The 22,967-nt window shown below is 34.4% G+C and overlaps 1 protein-coding gene across 1 annotated transcript; it reads left to right on the top strand.

Annotated features, from left to right (window-relative positions):
• The first annotated feature begins 22,428 nt into the window (after positions 1-22,428).
• LOC139888360 (uncharacterized) lies at positions 22,429-22,767 on the top strand. Its single transcript, XM_071871369.1, has one exon. It carries the CDS (start codon positions 22,429-22,431, stop codon positions 22,765-22,767), a length of 339 nt encoding a protein of 112 aa, XP_071727470.1.
• The last annotated feature ends 200 nt before the right edge of the window (positions 22,768-22,967 follow it).

Below are 22,967 nucleotides of genomic sequence, written 5' to 3'. Positions count from 1 at the left end.
CAAGACGATATTGCTTGAGGACAAGCAACGCTCAAGTGTGGGAATATTTGATAATACTAAAAACGAACATATATTTCATAGCATTATTCCTCAAGAAAGACAAGCTTTTAGTTGCAATTGTTCTATTTACAAGTGATATTCGTTTAAATAATAAAAGGTGAAGACAAAAGACAGATTCGACGAATTGAAGACGCAAACGACCAAAAAGTTCAAAAGTACAAAAGACAATCAAAGAGGTTCCAATTATTGATAAGAAACGTCTCGAAATTACAAGAGTACAAGATTCAAAACGCAAAGTACAAAATATAAAATTGTACGCAAGGACGTTCGAAAATCCGGAACCGGGACCAGAGTCAACTCTCAACGCTCGACGCAACGGACTAAAAATTACAAGTCAACTATGCACATAAATATAATATAATATTTAAATAATTCTTATAATTATTTATATATTATAATAAATAATAAAAACCGTCGGCAAGAAAGACTCCAAACCAGAGTGAGCTGTAATTGCAAACTCCGCGACTCGCGGAGTTTGAAGGCCAAAAAGGCCGCGAGTCGCGGAGCCCCAAGTTTCAAAAATCCCTATAAAAGCAACCAAATTCTGATCGCAAAATCCATCTTTTTCTTCTCCTCATTCATACGTAAAATATATATATTTATAATTTATATTTTAATTTTAATTTTAATCCTAATAATAAGGGTATGTTAGCGAATGTTGTAAGGGTGTAAGTCGAAATTCTGTCCGTGTAATGCTACGCTATTTTTAATCATTGTAAGTTATGTTCAACCTTTTTATATTAATGTCTCGTAGCTAAGTTATTATTATGCTTATTTAAAACGAAGTAATCATGATGTTGGGCTAATTACTAAAATTGGGTAATTGGGCTTTGTACCATAATTGGGGTTTGGACAAAAGAACGACACTTGTGGAAATTAGACTATGAGCTATTAATGGGCTTTATATTTGTTTAACTAAATGATAGTTTGTTAATGTTAATATAAAGATTTACAATTGGGCGTCCCTATAAATTACCATATACACTCAATCGGACACGATGGGCGGGGTATTTATATGTACGAATAATCGTTCATTTAACCGGACACGGGAATGTATTAATAGCCACTAGAATAATTAAAACAGGGGTGAAATTATGTACAAAGGACACTTGGTATAATTGATAACAAAATATTAAAACCTTGGGTTACACTCAGTCGACATCCTGGTGTAATTATTAAACAAAGTATTAAAATCTTGTTATAGTTTAAATCCCCAATTAGTTGGAATATTTAACTTCGGGTATAAGAATAATTTGACGAGGACACTCGCACTTTATATTTATGACCGATGGACTGTTATGGACAAAAACCAGACGGACATATTAAATAATCCAGGACAAAAGACAATTAACCCATGGGCGTAAAACTAAAATCAACACGTCAAACATCATGATTACGGAAGTTTAAATAAGCATAATTCTTTTATTTCATATTTAATTTCCTTTATTTTATATTTAATTGCACTTCTAATTATCGCACTTTTATTTATTGTTATTTAATTGCACTTTTAATTATCGTCCTTTTTAATTATCGCAAGTTTATTTTATCGCACTTTTATTATTCCCAATTTCATTATCGTTATTTACTTTACGCTTAAAATTAAGTCTTGTATTTATTTATTATTTTACATTTGGTTTTAACTGCGACTAAAGTTTTAAAATCGACAAACCGGTCATTAAACGGTAAAAACCCCCCTTTATAATAATAATATTACTTATATATATGTTTGTATTTTTATAAAAGTAAACTAATATAGCGTTGAGCTTTGTTTAAAAAAAAAGATTCCCTGTAGAACGAACCGGACTTACTAAAAACTACACTACTGTACGATTAGGTACACTTCCTATAAGTGTTGTAGCAAGGTTTAAGTATATCCATTCTATAAATAAATAAATATCTTGTGTAAAATTGTATCGTATTTAATAGTATTTCCTGCAAAAATTTAATAGTATTTTATACCCCTTAGCTTTGACATCAATTACAAAGACTGAACCTGACTTCAAAGGATCCAAATGATTCAGTACCTGCTGAAGTCATTAACGAATACCTTGCTCCTGACTCTAAACCCCTGCGGACAATATTCTTCATCATCCTCTGATATTAGAAATTCTAAAATATCATCATATCTTTCATTATAAATATCCTCCATATTTCTGAAGATATTTTCTTAATTTTTCTTATTTGAAATCATTTACCTCTTCGCGCTATCTGTATTACATCATAAAAGAAACTATTTTAGTTTCTAAATTCTGAAACATTCAAGTTTAAAATAGGAATATTTTGAAGTAGTGTTGGGAACTGAAGCATGAATTAGTATAATATAATGACACTTGATCAATGTGATTATATTACAGTAAGTCATGCTGAGTTTCTAAATGGAACGTGATGATTCACAGATCATAACATCATCATGTGCCATGTTATACGACTCTTGTATTCTATTTAACCTCTAAAATATCAAGAAAATATTTCTTGACGATTCGGCCTTTTCCAAGGTATTCTAGTAATTTGACAAGTCAAGATCGTGCCATCACAATTTCCTTCCTAGAACATTAACAATGTTCATTCTGAAATTCATATCTGTGAATTCTGGACCATTACAAGCGGTGCTTAATCGCAAGAAGAAGAAACGAAAGTACAAACTCCGAAATAGAAATTGGGGTATAAATTGCAGCAAATAAAGGAGAGCATTAACTGTGAATGATAATGATTATAGAAGACAGAAGCAGAGACTTTGAAATATAAGGGAACATATAAAGCCCAACGACAAACCAGAAATTATAAACCATATATATCGATGCATATAGCAATATAAAGACACGGGAGAACTAGAAACACTATAAACCCAAGAGTATAGTAGAAGTAAACAGATTCTTCCTGCGGTAGATGAAAAAGAAGAATGATCGATATGAAAGTTAGAAGTATATCGAGAATCAGAACTGGATGGAGCATATTGATGAATACTTTAAAATATGAGTTGAGGGGGAAAGAATAGAAGGTGATGAAACATGACTAGGAACTTAGAAATCAATAGATTTAACTCACACAATGGCTAAATAAGTGAATCAAACCCTCTAGTGAATAGGTTAAGTTTTTTTTGATTAATTTAGTCAAACCACAACTAAATCAAGTGTGATTAGATCAACACCTAGAGCTATTATTCACCACCTGGGTGATTTGGACTGAGAGAGAATCGGAGGAGCTCACTAGATCTGAGTGTGTGTAACAAATGAGAGGCTTAACCTAAAATGAAGAACATAAGACTTTATATACCCCTGCTGTTGACTCACCCATACAATTCATTCATCACACGTACGAGTTGGCTTCATCAGCCGTACGGGTGATCACTCACTCGTGTCTTCTCATTTAGGTTGTAATTGTGACTTAGCTCAGCATCAACCGTGAGTATGAGCCTGTCAGCTGTACTAGTGAGGCTTCACTCGTACGTATGACTAAGTCTAACATAGTAAAACATCTAAATCTCATTCCTGCAGTTCCTGTAACCACATACAAACACGGATAGGATAATAACGAGCAATAATGGTGGCCTGTAAACTGTTGTACCTACAATGGACGTGGGTAGATGTCTAGGGACTTGCATAAAATGCATCAACAGAAGGTGTGAGTTGTAAGGAAACGAAGGAGGTGAATTTATAAGAAAATCTCCGACAGAACAATTAAAATGGACGATCGCATTTAAAGCGGATCCTAATTCCTTTGATTACCGGAGAGTCAAATCTTATTAAGAAGATTTTCTTCAAATCCCTTGAAATATGGGAATCAATCATATCTACGTCAAATGATAAGATGAATCTACACTTACTCATTTCACTCTTCTATGTTAGCTTCATTCGTACTCTTCATATAAATGGATTGTTTATCCAAATTATTCGCTGATGATAAAACTCTAATTTTCAGCACGTATGCATCATGAAAACATACTTATTATCATTCACGACCTTTCCACTCAAATGTCGGGACGAAATTTCTTTAACGGGTAGGTACTGTGACAACTCGAAAATTTCCAATCAAATTTAAACTTTAATCTTTATATATTTCCGACACGATAAGCAATATTTGTTAAGTTAAATTTCAAGAATTTTAAACTATGTTCATACATTCATTCAACCTTGACCAAGTTCCAACGATTCACGAACCATTAAACGAATATGATTATATATGTATATGTGTATATATATTATAACTTGAAACGTAAACAAAATATTAGATTAAATACTTTATATGATTGTATCTGTTTCAAAATGTTTATCAATAGAATTAGAAGATAAGATCAAATGATTGAATTATCAGATATATTGAATTATGATTACAAGTCTCTGTTGAAAGGCCCACGTTGATTTGAGAAATCTTTCCATTTTAACAATATTCGGAAAATGGTAAAGTGATTTATAAATAAGAACAAATTGTCAATCATTGAGAACTAGACAAAGGATATTGGAAGATTGAATCTCATAAAGACTCGATTGATCTATTTAGTTTCAAACGTACAAAAACGTTTTCAGTTTAAAAAGAACTTTATTATTAAATGTAACACCCGAATATTTCATATGCGAGAATTTATATATATGTACATATGTATGTATATACAGTGGAGATATTTAGATATACATGTGTATATGGTTCGGGTTGTGTATGAATTCATGTATATATATAGTTGGAACGAGAGATACGCGGTGTACGATAGTGTACGTTGCATGTACGCGTGGGAATATGCGTATATAAGGTGGTGGTTACGCATGCATGCAAGATTATTGGTAAGGGTTCGTTCTAGGGTCTTCTAGAAGGGTTTGCTTGCATAAATAAGTCGGGATTGGAGCGTACGAGTGGAATTATGAGACGGGGACTTGGTTAGACGAAAATGGAAGAAAATGTGTTGTGGGTCGCGCCGCGAAGGCTGTTGTCGCGCCGCGATGATTAAGAGCAAAACTGGATCAGAACATTAATAATTTGAAGCACCAGCTGCAGCACGTTGTCGCGCCGCGACAAGTAGGGTCGCGCCGCGACCAGCCTGGTTCCAGACCCGATTTTCAGCTTTAAATGGGGTGTGTTCAGGGGTAAAACCATCATTTCGCATATGGATCAGTTTGTGGGATAAATCTCAGCCACCCATCTCATTCATTTCATTTCCTTTTTCATTTTTCTTCCATTTATTCTCTCAAAACATAAATCCTCTTTGGATTCAAGTGAAGATTTGGGGTTCAAGACTTGTGATTCGATCTTTGGCGTAGTTGGAAAGTGTGTTCTCCTCGTTCTTGGCTACGTGGTGATACTAGTGGTAAGCTCTAACTCCAAAATTCGTTTTTGTGTTCATCATTCAAATTTAGGGCTTTTGATTGTATGATTCTTAGATGGAACCCATTTAGTTGTTAATTGGAGATTAACACCAATATTCGGGTTTATGGTTGTTATTGGCGGTTTTATGTTTAGTGTGCAAGTTTATGCTTGTAAAACTTGTAAATGGTGAGATTTTGACTTAATTGGTTAAAATTAGGGTTTTGGTGTCAATATGGGTGAGACACGTGTTTAACACTTGTGCTCGGGTTTGATTGACATATTAGGACCATTATCACTTGTGTTAGTGAATTTTGGTTAAGTTTGGGCGCGGTTTGTACTTGGAAGTGCATTTGGGTCGAATTTGCACTAAGTGTCGAATTGGGTTGGTTTGTAAATCCAATCTAATTGTGTTGTGGTATTTATGATAATGGTTTAGGTACTTTCCATTGGCGTGTTGCGGACTACTTGGAAGCATTTCTCAAGACTTCAAGGTGAGTGTTAATATCCTATGTGCATATGTATGTGTAGGATGGGTGCGGGTCGGGTGAAGTGATTCTCGGCTATAGAGCTCACTTCATATATAGGTGGATTTCATGGACTTTTGTATTGGTCCAATTGGCACGGTTGTGCGTTTTGGTTGACCACCTTTTGACGAGGTGCACACTTGGTGTGTACGTTATCACATGGGCGTGTGATGTGGATTATATAACCCCAATGGCGAAGGGTCAACATTGTGAGTGGAATAATTATGCGTGTGCGTATATAACGTATTTGTTTGTGTGTACGAATGTGGAATTGTCGCGGTGTTTAAGACACCACATTCAAAGTAGTGAGTAGTATTGTCGCGGTGTTTAAGACACTACTCATTGTTGGATTGACGAGTAGTATTGTCGCGGTGTTTAAGACACTACTCATTGTTGGATTGACGAGTAGTATTGTCGCGGTGTTTAAGACACTACTCATTGTATAATTGACGTGTGGTATTGTTGCGGTGTTTAAGACACCACATCGTCATGGGAGTGGAAATGTCGCGGTGTTCAAGACACCACTCATTATTTTGATTGGCGTGTGGATTCGTCGCGGTGTTTAAGACGCCACATTGTCATGGGGGTGAATTAGTCGCGGTGTTTAAGACATCACCCGGGGGATTAGTGATTACGCGGTGTTTAAGTAACGCTAATGGATGTTACGAACTCCGACGGTCTCTTACGAGTATCGTTCCCTTGTACGATTGGTTAACCATGGTTATTGTGTTGTAAGCGTAAGCAAATTATGTTATTCGAGAGATATATACATATATATACATATATATTGTATACATATAATGTTGTATTGTCGTGTTGTAGCTAACCCTCCGGGTGTAGCTTATTGGCATTGTTCACATCGTTGTTGGCGAACTTATATTTTGTTGATGTATCTTAAGCTCATTGCTTAGTGATCTTACGGTATGCTTAGACTAGCTTGCCTTTATGTTTGGATGCTCCGGTATGCGGTATTTGCTATTTTGTGGCGTGTCCATTTTATGCATATATATGTATGTAGTATATTCTCACTCACTAAGCGTTAGCTTACCCTCTCGTTGTTGATATTTTTATAGGTTCGCATGCTTGGCGGCTCGAGTAAGCTTGGGAATTAGAGATCTCGGCTAGGTTGCTTTAGAAGATCTTGCTTTTGGACTCGATTAGGATTTGGGTAGCGCAGTCCCAAATCACCATGCTCGATTTTGTGTAAACGTAACTAGTCGGGTCATAATGATTATAACCGGTTTACGATTTAATTAATGAACCATTGTATTAAGGAGTTTAAATCATTAATGTATGTTTTAAGTTTGATGAACTTACTTTGATAACAAATACGTTTTGGAATATGTGTAACGGGACCTAAAGTATTATTTAAAGCATATTAAAAGGAAAAATTTTTTATGGGCCGGTTTTAATACGGGTTGGGTTGTTTCAAGTGGTATCAGAGCATGGTCTAAGGGATTTAGGTGACTTGAGATAGGTTCCTAGACTTAGACTTTTGTGTGTGCTTAATTTGTTGCGGGACTTGTAGGAGTACGGGTCGGAATAGGTTATAGTTAGTGCCTTGTTTGTAGGTGGACTAACGTTTATATTAGTAATGCGGATATTATTAATATATTATTGTGTTGTGATAATAATTCTTGCGGGTGCTTATATCGCGTAGAATTTGCGTTGTGTTGGTTTATATCATCGAGCAAAGCGGTCGTTGTACTAACGAGTCGATATGGCGTGTGTGCGTAATAAGGACTTGCAAACCTTATTACGGGTGCAAATCGTGTCAAACAAGTGATGTACGACGGGTGTTGAGCAAGATGGGGCGGTGTTGTGCGTATGGTGTTATACGTTCATGGACTAATCATTTTGCATTCTTTAGAATGGCGACGCGAAATGGGATCGAGATGAACGACATGGAGTTTAACGCTAGAGTTGCGGCCGCCGTTGCGGAGCAAGTGGGTGCGTTACGAGAAGAAATGGATAGGAAGTATTCCGAATTTCGGGGTGGTAGTGAAATGGAGCGTTGTCTTAAGGGCTTCATGAGGACTAAACCTCCGATGTATGATGGGAAACCGGATCCTTTGGTAAGCACAACTTGGATCTCGGATGTCAAAGGATGTTTTTGCAAAATGGAATGCCCTCCCGAGAAGAGGACAAGACTCGCTACTAGCTTGTTGCGGGGTAGGGCAAAGGATTGGTTAGATGGTAAGATTGATCTTGTCGGTGGTGAACCGTTTATGGCGTTATCGTGGGACGAATTTAAGGAGGAATTCTTCGAGGAGTTCCAGACTTCAGCCGATTTGTCGGAATTGCGTTGTGAGTTGCGAAACTTGCAACAGGGTTCTATGGATTTGAATACTCTCAAGATGACCTTTATGGCAAAGGCTCGTTTCTGTCCGGAGTATTTGGGGAACGATCATTTGTTGATGGAGGATTTCTATCGAACTTTGAATGATGACTTGAAGAGTAAGATTAGTCGGGGCTACGCGAAATCGTTTGCTGAATTGTTCGTCGTGGCTAGAGGTTTCGAGTCTTATACGCGATCAAAGGCGGGTGAACCTTCAAGTGGAAGAAGGGTTGTTTCTTATGGTGCTCCGAGTAAGAGGACTAAGGGTCCGAGTGCGAGTATGGGTAATGTGGTAAACGGCGCGACGGATTCTCGTGCGCCTAGGTGTTTCAATTGTGGTGTTAGGGGCCACAAGTTGTTGGAATGCACAATGCCGAGAAGTGATGACGGAATGTGCTACTATTGTCATAAAGAGGGACATCGCAAGCCGGATTGTCCCGAGTTGGCGGCGGCGAATGCCGCAAGGAGACGCTGAGGTACGTTTCGTTTTAATAAATATGTCTTTGGATATTTATTATGTGACGTTTAAGTTTGGATTTGTTAAATGCATTGTGTTGTGCATGTTATTGTTAAGGGCGACGTTCCTAATGGAAGTACCCTATGGCGACGTTTGGATTATTGGACAAAGGGCGTAAGACTTGGTGTAATCAAGCATTCCTTAGTGTTGGGAAATATTTATACCAATCTATGGAAATGGGTTTTGGTGTTCGATTGTTAAGCGCGTGTTCGCTTGTGTGTTGAAGTTGACGAACCACGAGGTTCGTCGGGTGAAATGGAACCCTTGCGATCGAGTGTTTTGAATCTCGATGCTTGTTGGTAATGGAGTCTATGTGACGCGACATTAGGTGCCTCTTTTATACCTACTAGCGTGGTGTTCGACTCCGATTGTGTTGCGGTACACTTTTCGTTCAAAGTGTTTAAGGATTTGTTTAAAATCCTTCGTGTGCTCAAGGTTAGAGCAAGACGTGGTGATGGGTCGTGTGGACCCGACTATTGGTCAAGTCTACCTTTGGTAGCATTGTACGGTTGTACGAGTTGTGATATTGGAACGTAGTTCCAAGTGGGGGAGTTACACTTCCGCCCGAGGAAGTTTTAGTGTGAGATTTCGGATGATGCTTTTGGTAGACCCGGAAAATGTTGTCGAGACCTAGTTTTGGTCGATTTGTGGTAGACTACAATTTCGGATAAATTGTACTTATGGTTTGGATTTAAATTATCACCGAGGTGATAATGTGGTAATCTCGTTGAGAGGTAATGGACGTGTTTGGCGAGCGAGGTGAAATCCTTCGGTTAAGTAAGGTGTGTGTCGGGTTCTCTTTTGGAGAATTCTTGTTCGGTACCTATGTTTGATATAGGTGGTTCTTGCTCGATTATGGTATGCGATTGATGAAGCATGACTTTCGGAGTCCGCTGACTTCATCATGGGTTTGACGATTAATGAAGCATGATCTTCGGGTCCGCTGACTTCATTATGGTATGGTTGATTGATGGAGCATGATCTTTAGGGTCCGCTGACTTCATCATGGGAGTACGTGATTGGTGGAGCATGATCTTTAGGGTCCGCTGACTTCATCATGAGCGTGGTGTTGAGATTGGTGGAGCATGACCTTCGGGGTCCGCTGACTTCATCAAGGGAGTAGTGTTATGTCGGTATGGCGTAACATTATCGGGAAATATGAGTACCGGTGGGAAATGAGAGTACCATTCCTGAGTTGTGTGGTGGGACGTGATGTAGTGACCCGAACTTTTCCATGTTTATATATATTAATTGAGATTGATATTTACATGATTAAATGTTTCCAACATGTTAAGCAATCAAACTTGTTAAGACTTGATTAATTGAAATAGGTTTCATATAGACAATTGACCACCCAAGTTGACCGGTGATTCACGAACGTTAAAACTTGTAAAAACTATATGATGACATATATATGGTTATATATATAGTTAACATGATATTATGATAAGTAAACATATCATTAAGTATATTAACAATGAACTACATATGTAAAAACAAGACTACTAACTTAATGATTTTGAAACGAGACATATATGTAACGATTATCGTTGTAACGACATTTAATGTATATATATCATATTAAGAGATATTCGTACATCATAATATCATGATAATATAATAATTTAAAATCTCTTTTGATATTATATGTGATGACCCAGAAATTTCGACTAAATTTAAACTTAATCTTTGTATGATTAACATTCCGACACGATAAGCAAAGTCTGTAAAACTGAATCTCAAAATTTTTGAATTACTTTTATATATTTAAATACCTTCGGTTGTTTTCGACGATTCGCGAACAATTATATGTAAAAAGATACATATATACTATAACATGAAAAGGTAACAATGTATTAATTGTTTGATACCGTACATTAAACTTATTGGTTTAAATATCTATTTTAATGTATATGATAAATTTAAATATTTATTATTAAAATTTATTTATAAATAACGTCCAATGTGTATTTAAAAACTGATTTATGTATATTAAAAAGATATATACATATATATAATAAACGATAGTAACATTCGTTTATTGATTCAATTGATATTTAGATAAGTTAACTAAAGCGTTTAAGATGAACCAGTTAAACACTAATTTGCTACAGTGTTTTCAAATTGCCACATTACTCAAAATGCTACAGTGTTTTCGAAAATCACTATTTGCTACAGTGAAATTGACTTTGCTACAGTGAATTGCTACAGTAAAACACTATTTTAAAATGTATTTTTAGCAAATAACGAGATGATGATTTATAGAAGTAAATGACCAAAATACTCGAAAGTTTAAGATATACTATGAGTGGTATAGTTTATGGATAACTTAAGGCTATATTTTGACAAAGGTACGTGTCACGAAACGTAAAATGCAAGTTTTCTCAGCGTACGAAAGGACATTCGAAAAACCAGAACCGGGACATAAGTCGAGTGATGACGTACGACTTATCGGAACAAAAATTACAAGTCAACTATGCACGTGAATTTAATATAATATATAATTAATTATTTAAATTATATATATTATATTAATATTTAATTATGTCGACGAGCTAAATTACAAATCAATGTGAGCTGTCCCTGGTCCTCATGCGAGTCGCATGGCCAGAAGGCCATTTCCATGCGAGTCGCATGACTCCAGATTTCAGGCCAAGTGCTATAAATTCTCGAGTTTTGGCCAGATAAATCACACACACATATATATATTATTTTTACTCCGTATTTATTTATTTTATTATTATTATTATTATTATTATTAATAATAATAAGATTATTATTAATCTTATTATTTTTATTATTAGTGTTATTATTTTTGCGATACAAAAATAATAATGTACTTAAAATATTACGACGGAGTGCTGTTCAAGTATTTTTCAAAATGAGTTTTCGAGCAAGCTAGAGCTAAGGAAATTATGGGTTATTGCCAAGGAGGTTATGGGTAATGTTCGGGGGTATTTTTTGTGAATCAAACCTCGTGTTTATCATCTCCGATGCGCCTACGTGCTTTCCTGCAATATTGTATATCAATATTAAACAGTGAGTTCATTTGATCCCTTTTTACATATATTTTTGGGCTGAGAATACATGCAAATGCTTTATTAACCGATATACAATATTTATATGCGTGAGTTTCATTGCTCCCTTTTTAATTGCTTTTGCAATCTATATTTTTGGGCTGAGAATACATGCACTTTATTTTAAACGCAATGGATACAAGTACATACTAAATTCTACACCGAGTTTGAACCGAAAATCCCTTAGCTTTGGTAACTAGTAACTGCCGGTTATAAGAACTGGTAGGCGCGAGTAGTTATATATGGATCCATAGGGCTTGATATCCCCGTCCGAGCTAGAGCACTAGCCTTTTAACGGACGTATGCTATTTGAGAAGCGTACACGTTGGTTTGCGTGTATTATTAAGATGATTATATAAAGGGTACAAATTATATAAGCATTAAAGTTTAGTTACCAGGGTGCTCAATTTTGTAGAACCGATTGATAAACGTTTCGGATAAAACAACTGAAATCTTGTGATCCACCTTTTATGTAAAACCTATTGATAAACGTTTTGAATAAAACAACCGAACTTTTGTAAATCCACATTGATATACGGATTATGTGTAATATTAAAACTATGAACTCACCAACCTTTGTGTTGACACTTGAAGCATGTTTATTCTCAGGTTTCTAGAAGTCTTCCGCTGTTTGCTTATATGTTAGACAAGCTATGTGCATGGAGTCATACATGGCATATTTTTCAAGGAAACGTTGCATTCACCAAATCATCACCATGTATCTTATTTTGACTGTACTGTCAACGGAAGTACTATTGTAAACTATTATTTACAGTGATTGTCTATATGTAGAAATCATCAGATGTTAAAAACCTTTGATTTAAATATTCATTTATGGTGTGCCTTTTCAAAAGAATGCAATGTTTACAAAACGTATCATATAGAGGTCAAATACCTCGCAATGAAATCAATGAATGACGTATTGTCCATATGGATTTGAAGCGATCGTCACATTATAAACATTGGGTAAACAACATTTAACAAGATCGTTAACCTAAAGGTTTCAAAACAACATTTACATGTAACGACTAACGATGACTTAACGACTCAGTTAAAATGTATATACATGTAGTGTTTTAATATGTATTCATACACTTTTGAAAGACTTCAAGACACTTATCAAAATACTTCTACTTAACAAAAATGCTTACAATTACATCCTCGTTCAGTTTCATCAACAATTCTACTCGTATGCACCCGTATTCGTACTCGTACAATACACAGCTTTTAGATGTATGTACTATTGGTATATACACTCCAATGATCAGCTCTTAGCAGCCCATGTGAGTCACCTAACACATGTGGGAACCATCATTTGGCAACTAGCATGAAATATCTCATAAAATTACAAAAATATGAGTAATCATTCATGACTTATTTACATGAAAACAAAATTACATATCCTTTATATCTAATCCATACACCAACGACCAAAAACACCTACAAACACTTTCATTCTTCAATTTTCTTCATCTAATTGATCTCTCTCAAGTTCTATCTTCAAGTTCTAAGTGTTCTTCATAAATTCCAAAAGTTCTAGTTTCATAAAATCAAGAATACTTTCAAGTTTGCTAGCTCACTTCCAATCTTGTAAGGTGATCATCCAACCTCAAGAAATATTTTTTTCTTACAGTAGGTTATCATTCTAATACAAGGTAATAATCATATTCAAACTTTGGTTCAATTTCTATAACTATAACAATCTTATTTCAAGTGATGATCTTACTTGAACTTGTTTTCGTGTCATGATTCTGCTTCAAGAACTTCGAGCCATCCAAGGATCCATTGAAGCTAGATCCATTTTTCTCTTTTCCCGTAGGTTTATCCAAGGAACTTAAGGTAGTAATGATGTTCATAACATCATTCGATTCGTACATATAAAGCTATCTTATTCGAAGGTTTAAACTTGTAATCACTAGAACATAGTTTAGTTAATTCTAAACTTGTTCGCAAACAAAAGTTAATCCTTCTAACTTGACTTTTAAAATCAACTAAACACATGTTCTATATCTATATGATATGCTAACTTAATGATTTAAAACCTGGAAACACGAAAAACACCGTAAAACCGGATTTACGCCGTCGTAGTAACACCGCGGGCTGTTTTGGGTTAGTTAATTAAAAACTATGATAAACTTTGATTTAAAAGTTGTTATTCTGAGAAAATGATTTTTATTATGAACATGAAACTATATCCAAAAATTATGGTTAAACTCAAAGTGGAAGTATGTTTTCTAAAATGGTCATCTAGACGTCGTTCTTTCGACTGAAATGACTACCTTTACAAAAATGACTTGTAACTTATTTTTCCGACTATAAACCTATAATTTTTCTGTTTAGATTCATAAAATAGAGTTCAATATGAAACCATAGCAATTTGATTCACTCAAAACGGATTTAAAATGAAGAAGTTATGGGTAAAACAAGATTGGATAATTTTTCTCATTTTAGCTACGTGAAAATTGGTAACAAATCTATTCCAACCATAACTTAATCAACTTGTATTGTATAGTATGTAATCTTGAGATACCATAGACACGTATACAATGTTTCGACCTATCATGTCGACACATCTATATATATTTCGGAACAACCATAGACACTCTATATGTGAATGTTGGAGTTAGCTATACAGGGTTGAGGTTGATTCCAAAATATATATAGTTTGAGTTGTGATCAATACTGAGATACGTATACACTGGGTCGTGGATTGATTCAAGATAATATTTATCGATTTATTTCTGTACATCTAACTGTGGACAACTAGTTGTAGGTTACTAACGAGGACAGCTGACTTAATAAACTTAAAACATCAAAATATATTAAAAGTATTGTAAATATATTTTGAACATACTTTGATATATATGTATATATTGTTATAGGTTCGTGAATCAACCAGTGGCCAAGTCTTACTTCCCGACGAAGTAAAAATCTGTGAAAGTGAGTTATAGTCCCACTTTTAAAATCTAATATTTTTGGGATGAGAATACATGCAGGTTTTATAAATGATTTACAAAATAGACACAAGTACGGGAAACTACATTCTATGGTTGAATTATTGAAATCGAACATGCCCCTTTTTATTAAGTCTGGTAATCTAAGAATTAGGGAACAGACACCCTAATTGACGCGAATCCTAAAGATAGATCTATTGGGCCTAACAAACCCCATCCAAAGTATCGGATGCTTTAGTACTTCGAAATTTATATCATATCCGAAGGGTGTCCCGGAATGATGGGGATATTCTTATATATGCATCTTGTTAATGTCGGTTACCAGGTGTTCACCATATGAATGATTTTTATCTCTATGTATGGGATGTGTATTGAAATATGAAATCTTGTGGTCTATTATTATGATTTGATATATATAGGTTAAACCTATAACTCACCAACATTTTTGTTGACGTTTTAAGCATGTTTATTCTCAGGTGATTATTAAGAGCTTCCGCTGTCGCATACTTAAATAAGGACGAGATTTGGAGTCCATGCTTGTATGATATTGTGTAAAAACTGCATTCAAGAACTGATTTCGATGTAACATATTTGTATTGTAAACCATTATGTAATGGTCGTGTGTAAACAGGATATTTTAGATTATCATTATTTGATAATCTACGTAAAGCTTTTTAAACCTTTATTTATGAAATAAAGGTTATGGTTTGTTTTAAAATGAATGCAGTCTTTGAAAAACGTCTCATATAGAGGTCAAAACCTCGCAACGAAATCAATTAATATGGAACGTTTTTAATCAATAAGAACGGGACATTTCACGTGAATATCGGGTTGTTCGTATTCACAATATTTCGGGTAGTACGATTGTCCTTGTTGGTTGAGCTCATAGTTTGAGGTAGTGAATGTCGGGTAGTTCGGATTCACTAAGGCTCGGGTTGTACGGCCATCCTCGGTTATACTATGTGGCGGTGGTAGTGAATATCGGTTTGCGCGTATTCACGATGACTCGGGTTGTGCGGTCATTTCGTTGTGAGATATATGGATTGGGTTGGTGGATTTCGGGTTGTGCGAATTCACTAAGGTTCGGGTTGTTTCGACCATCCTCCATATGTGTTTTGGCTCGGGTTGTTTCGGCCATGTTGAGTTGTGATCTATCGGTTATTTTATACGCCGATGGTGGGATCGTTAGGACCATGTTGTGGAATTAGTGATGCGATAGCCGTGTTTCGCTCACATGTTGTTACGGGTGTGACGAGAGTTGATTTTGTACACCTCGGGTTTAGCGTTGCCATGGTCGTTGGACGCTATCGGTTTTAGCCGTGTGTTTATGATGTTACGGTAGTTGCATATGGTTCGTGTTGCGCACTACAAGGGATGTATAGTGATTGGTGTTGTCCGTAAGGATTCGTTTGGTTCGGTCTTCATCGTTTCGGATTGTTGACCTTAGGTTTGAGACTTGGTTGCTTTTAGCATTGTACTTGGTAATGGTACGTTAGAGGGTTGATATCTCGGTTCGAGATTTGGTTGAGTTTCCCGGTGTGCGGGATTGAGCATGGCTTTAATGCTCGGATGGTAACTTGATAACCGCGGGTGACGATTTTAGTTGTTAAAGGTAATTCATTGGAAAGAGTTGCCTAGGAAAGTCGGTTTGGGACTTAAGTTGAGGACCGTGGAGTGTGGTTCGTTTGGTTAAGTAACAAGGATCACGAGGACGTGATCAATTCTAAGTGGGGGAGAGTTGTAACACCCGAATATTTCATATGCGAGAATATATATATATGTACATATGTATGTATATACAGTGGAGATATTTAGATATACATGTGTATATGGTTCGGGTTGTGTATGAATTCATGTATATATATAGTTGGAACGAGAGATACGCGGTGTACGATAGTGTACGTTGCATGTACGCGTGGGAATATGCGTATATAAGGTGGTGGTTACGCATGCATGCAAGATTATTGGTAAGGGTTCGTTCTAGGGTCTTCTAGAAGGGTTTGCTTGCATAAATAAGTCGGGATTGGAGCGTACGAGTGGAATTATGAGACGGGGACTTGGTTAGACGAAAATGGAAGAAAATGTGTTGTGGGTCGCGCCGCGAAGGCTGTTTTCGCGCCGCGATGATTAAGAGCAAAACTGGATCAGAACACTAGTAATTTGAAGCACCAGCTGCAGCACGTTGTCGCGCCGCGACAAGTAGGGTCGCGCCGCGACCAGCCTGGTTCCAGACCCGATTTTCAGCTTTAAATGGGGTGTGTTCAGGGGTAAAACCGTCATTTCGCATATGGATCAGTTTGTGGGATAAATCTCAGCCACCCATCTCATTCATTTCATTTCCTTTTTCATTTTTCTTCCATTTATTCTCTCAAAACATAAATCCTCTTTGGATTTAAGTGAAGATTTGGGGTTCAAGACTTGTGATTCGATCTTTGGCATAGTTGGAAAGTGTGTTCTCCTCGTTCTTGGCTACGTGGTGATACTAGTGGTAAGCTCTAACTCCGAAATTCGTTTTTGTGTTCATCATTCAAATTTAGGGCTTTTGATTGTATGATTCTTAGATGGAACCCATTTAGTTGTTAATTGGAGATTAACACCAATATTCGGGTTTATGGTTGTTATTGGCGGTTTTATGTTTAGTGTGCAAGTTTATGCTTGTAAAACTTGTAAATGGTGAGATTTTGACTTAATTGGTTAAAATTAGGGTTTTGGTGTCAAAATGGGTGAGACACGTGTTTAACACTTGTGCTCGGGTTTGATTGACATATTAGGACCATTATCACTTGTGTTAGTGAATTTTGGTTAAGTTTGGGCGCGGTTTGTACTTGGAAGTGCATTTGGGTCGAATTTGCACTAAGTGTCGAATTGGGTTGGTTTGTAAATCCAATCTAATTGTGTTGTGGTATTTATGATAATGGTTTAGGTACTTTCCATTGGCGTGTTGCGGACTACTTGGAAGCATTTCTCAAGACTTCAAGGTGAGTGTTAATATCCTATGTGCATATGTATGTGTAGGACGGGTGCGGGTCGGGTGAAGTGATTCTCGGCTATAGAGCTCACTTCATATATAGGTGGATTTCATGGACTTTTGTATTGGTCCAATTGGCACGGTTGTGCGTTTTGGTTGACCACCTTTTGACGAGGTGCACACTTGGTGTGTACGTTATCACATGGGCGTGTGATGTGGATTATATAACCCCAATGGCGAAGGGTCAACATTGTGAGTGGAATAATTATGCGTGTGCGTATATAACGTATTTGTTTGTGTGTACGAATGTGGAATTGTCGCGGTGTTTAAGACACCACATTTAAAGTAGTGAGTAGTATTGTCGCGGTGTTTAAGACACTACTCATTGTTGGATTGACGAGTAGTATTGTCGCGGTGTTTAAGACACTACTCATTGTTGGATTGACGAGTAGTATTGTTGCGGTGTTTAAGACACTACTCATTGTATAATTGACGTGTGGTATTGTCGCGGTGTTTAAGACACCACATCGTCATGGGAGTGGAAATGTCGCGGTGTTCAAGACACCACTCATTATTTTGATTGGCGTGTGGATTCGTCACGGTGTTTAAGACGCCACATTGTCATGGGGGTGAATTAGTCGCGGTGTTTAAGACATCACCCGGGGGATTAGTGATTACGCGGTGTTTAAGTAACGCTAATGGATGTTACGAACTCCGACGGTCTCTTACGAGTATCGTTCCCTTGTACGATTGGTTAACCATGGTTATTGTGTTGTAAGCGTAAGCAAATTATGTTATTCGAGAGATATATACATATATATTGTATACATATAATGTTGTATTGTCGTGTTGTAGCTAACCCTCCGGGTGTAGCTTATTGGCATTGTTCACATCGTTGTTGGCGAACTTATATTTTGTTGATGTATCTTAAGCTCATTGCTTAGTGATCTTACGGTATGCTTAGACTAGCTTGCCTTTATGTTTGGATGCTCCGGTATGCGGTATTTGCTATTTTGTGGCGTGTCCATTTTATGCATATATATGTATGTAGTATATTCTCACTCACTAAGCGTTAGCTTACCCTCTCGTTGTTGATATTTTTATAGGTTCGCATGCTTGGCGGCTCGGGTAAGCTTGGGAATTAGAGATCTCGGCTAGGTTGCTTTAGAAGATCTTGCTTTTGGACTCGATTAGGATTTGGGTAGCGCAGTCCCAAATCACCATGCTCGGTTTTGTGTAAACGTAACTAGTCGGGTCATAATGATTATAACCGGTTTACGATTTAATTAATGAACCATTGTATTAAGGAGTTTAAATCATTAATGTATGTTTTAAGTTCGATGAACTTACTTTGATAACAAATACGTTTTGGAATATGTGTAACGGGACCTAAAGTATTATTTAAAGCATATTAAAAGGAAAAAATTTTTATGGGCCGGTTTTAATACGGGTTGGGTTGTTTCATTAAAACGTATATAACTTTTATAAATATCTAGAACCACTTTTGACAACTCATTACTTAACTAGTATGATAAAGATAACGATATTTATATTTTATTTTATTAAATATATATAACGATTTAAATTAATATTATATATATTTATACGCGTATTATACGTACATAGTTTTATACTTTTACTATACTTAAACTTTACCTTTACTTTATTTTTACTTTACTTTAACTTTAATAATTCAGTTTAATAATTCATACTTTAATAATTTACTTTAATAATTCATACTTTAATAATTCACTTTAATAATTCATAATTTAATAATTTACTTTAATAATTTATACTTTAATAATTCACTTTAATAATTCATACTTTAATAATTTACTTTAATAATTCAAAAATCTATTATAAATAGAATTCAATAGGTTTCATTATTTCATAGAAACTTGAAAATATTTTTCTCTAAACTCTCTCAATCGATTTACATATATATATTTACTCCGTATTATTTCAAGATATTATTAGTATACATAAAATATTACGACGGAGTGCTGTCCGAGTGATTTCGAAATTATTTTTCGAGTAGGATTGGATTAAGGAAATTATGAGTTATAGCTATGGAGGTGATTGAGTATGGTTCATGGGTATGCTCGTGAGGTCAATATAGTGTTTATCATTTTCGTTGCGTCTACGTACCTTTCCTGCAATATTGAATCTCAATATTGATACGTGAGTACTCATAATTTAACTTTTACATACTAATAGTGTATCCCTGACTAGTGCTCGAGTATTTAGGATTATGCATGTTTGTACTTTTGATATTGCCCTTAGACAGGTTAGGTTGAATCTTGAATTAGTTACATTTGCGGTTGAGATAAGGTATAAGATATGCATGTCCTTGGAAAGCTAGCGAAAAATTAAGAACTTTTCCTTTAGATATCGAATGGTTTCGATGAACGGATTAGAAGTTATAATCAATTGAATTTTCGATATTTTTATTAAAAATGATTATTATTATCGTCGTTTTTATCGTCGTTCTAGTTTTATCTTATTATTATCGTTATTATTATCTTTATCAATAAAAGGGATTTATCATTAAAAATTGTTATTTTTTTATTATTACTATCGTTATTATCGTTAAAGTTATAATTAGTATTATTATTATTATCCAATTATTATTATTATTATTATTATTATTATTATTATTATTATTATTATTATTATTATTATTATTATTATTATTATTATTATTATTATTATTATTATTATTATTATTATTATTATTATTATCATTATTAATATATATATCATTATTTAAAAATGGTTATTGTTATTGTTATTATTATTATTACTATATTATCATTTAGATAATTATTAGTATTATCGTTAATAATGTTATAGTAACTATCATTATTAATATTAGTGTAATTAAAACAAATATTTGTAACATCTAATTATTTTGATTACTATTATTATCATTATTATGAACACGATATAAAAGACGATTAAAAGCTATTAAACGAAACAATTAGGAAATAATAAGTAAGAGTATCATGATGAAATTAAAATATTATAAGATATTAATTTAGATAAAATTATCGTTCTTATTATTTTTATCATTACTATTATTATTAAAAGTATCGTTAGTATTAAAACTATCATTTTAACAAAAATTATTATTTTAATAGAAATGTCATTGTTACTAAAAAAAATCATTATTATTATTATTTTAAATAGAATTATTATTTTAAAGATAATATTAAAAATTATCGTAAATATTAAAGTTTTCATAATTAGAATTATCGTTTTATCATAATGTCATCTTAGTAATTATAAATATTGATATTTTTATAATAATAATTATTATTACAAAATAATACAACTTTTACTTACTATCATTATAGATATTATTTTATCAAATAAATATGTGATACAAACATATTTTACTACGTGTAATAACTTACTTTAATAATACCTATCATATTATCTTTATGATATTAAATGAACCCTATAAATTTTATTACTTAATATATATAAAAGTATATTTTATTATATAAATTTAATATAAAATTTTATTTATTAATAATTAAATTATATTATTTACTCTAATAAATCTTTTAAAAATATTTAAAAATATAAAACGACGATATTTAAACTATATATTAATCATGTATAGATTTTTGGAAATTATTTTGAGTCAAATTTACTTTTGTTGACTTTTGCATATTAGTCTCGAGCATTAGGATTGTGGTACACTATGACTTGACCTAATTTGTTAGACAAATATTGACCAACACATAAATATATATAATTAATTTAGGTTCGTGAATTCGAGGCCAACCTTGCACTTGTTCAATGACGTTATATGTATTTTTACTACGAAATACAGTATGGTGAGTTTCATTTGCCTTTTTACCCTTTATATTTTTGGGACTGAGAATACATGCGCTTTTATAAATGTTTGACGAAATAGACACAAGTAATTGAAACTACATTCTATGGTTGAATTATCGAAATCGAATATGCCCCTTTTATTAAAGTCTGGTAATCTAAGAATTAGGGAACAGACACCCTAATTGACGCGAATCCTAAAGATAGATCTATTGGGCCTAACAAACCCCATCCAAAGTACCGGATGCTTTAGTACTTCGAAATTTATATCATGTCCGAAGGAGGATCCCGGAATGATAGGGGATATTCTTATATGTATCTAGTTAATGTCGGTTACCAGGTGTTCACCATATGAATGATTAATTTTGTCTCTATGCATGGGACGTATATTTATGAGAACTGGAAATGAAATGCTTGTGGTCTATTAAAATGATAGAAATAAATGATTATGATAAACTAATGAACTCACCAACCTTTTGGTTGACACTTTAAAGCATGTTTATTCTCAGGTGTTAAAGAAATCTTCCGCTGTGCATTTGCTCATTTTAAAGATATTACTTGGAGTCTTTCATAGCATATTTTGAAGAACGTTGCATTCGAGTCATTGAGTTCATCAAAGATTATTATTAAATCAATTTATAGTTAGATAGTGGATATTATGAAATGGTATGCATGCCTGTCAATTTTCGATGTAAAAAAAGTTTGTCTTTTAAAAACGAATGCAATGTTTGTAAAATGTATCATATAGAGGTCAAATACCTCGCAATGTAATCAACTATTGTGAATCGTTTATAATGTATATGAACGGGTCCTTTCAACCATGTTCTTGCTTTGAATCCAGGAGTTCCGATAATGTTACTTCGTAACATTGACCAAACAAAAGGATTGTGCAATGGGACAAGACTACAAGTTGAAAGGTTAGGTGAACATACCATTGAAGCGCAGATTATTACTGGACATTGCTTTGGTAACCTCACCTATATACCAAGAATGATTGTTGCTCCATCTGACAATAAGATTGCAGTCAAGTTTCAACGAAGACAATTTCCAGTAACAGTTTGCTATGCAATGACCATCAATAAAAGTCAAGGTCAATCACTATCTAATGTTGGATTATACCTACGAAAACCAGTATTCACTCATGGTCAATTGTATGTAGCAGTTTCTCGTGTCACTACAAAAAAGGGATGAAAAGTCATCATAGTGGACGACGATGGGAAAGATTCAAATATAACCAAAAATGTTGTATACAAGGAAGTCTTGAGACGTATTTGAGTTATATGTATATGTCTTATGTTTTTTGATCAATTTTTTTTATTTATTATATGTTTGTTAACTCAAGAACTTTTCAATTTGTTAGCAACCATAACATACATAAAGTCTTTAGATTT

Source organism: Rutidosis leptorrhynchoides, chromosome 2 (genome assembly GCF_046630445.1).
Source record: "Rutidosis leptorrhynchoides isolate AG116_Rl617_1_P2 chromosome 2, CSIRO_AGI_Rlap_v1, whole genome shotgun sequence".
NCBI classification, from domain to species: Eukaryota; Viridiplantae; Streptophyta; class Magnoliopsida; order Asterales; family Asteraceae; genus Rutidosis; species Rutidosis leptorrhynchoides.
Note: the sequence above shows the minus strand (reverse complement) of the source record. Positions and strands in the feature narration are given on the sequence as shown.

Bases quoted from the DNA above. Each gene is read 5' to 3' on its own strand.
- LOC139888360 (XM_071871369.1), top strand. From the start codon at position 22,429: ATGTTACTTCGTAACATTGACCAAACAAAAGGATTGTGCAATGGGACA.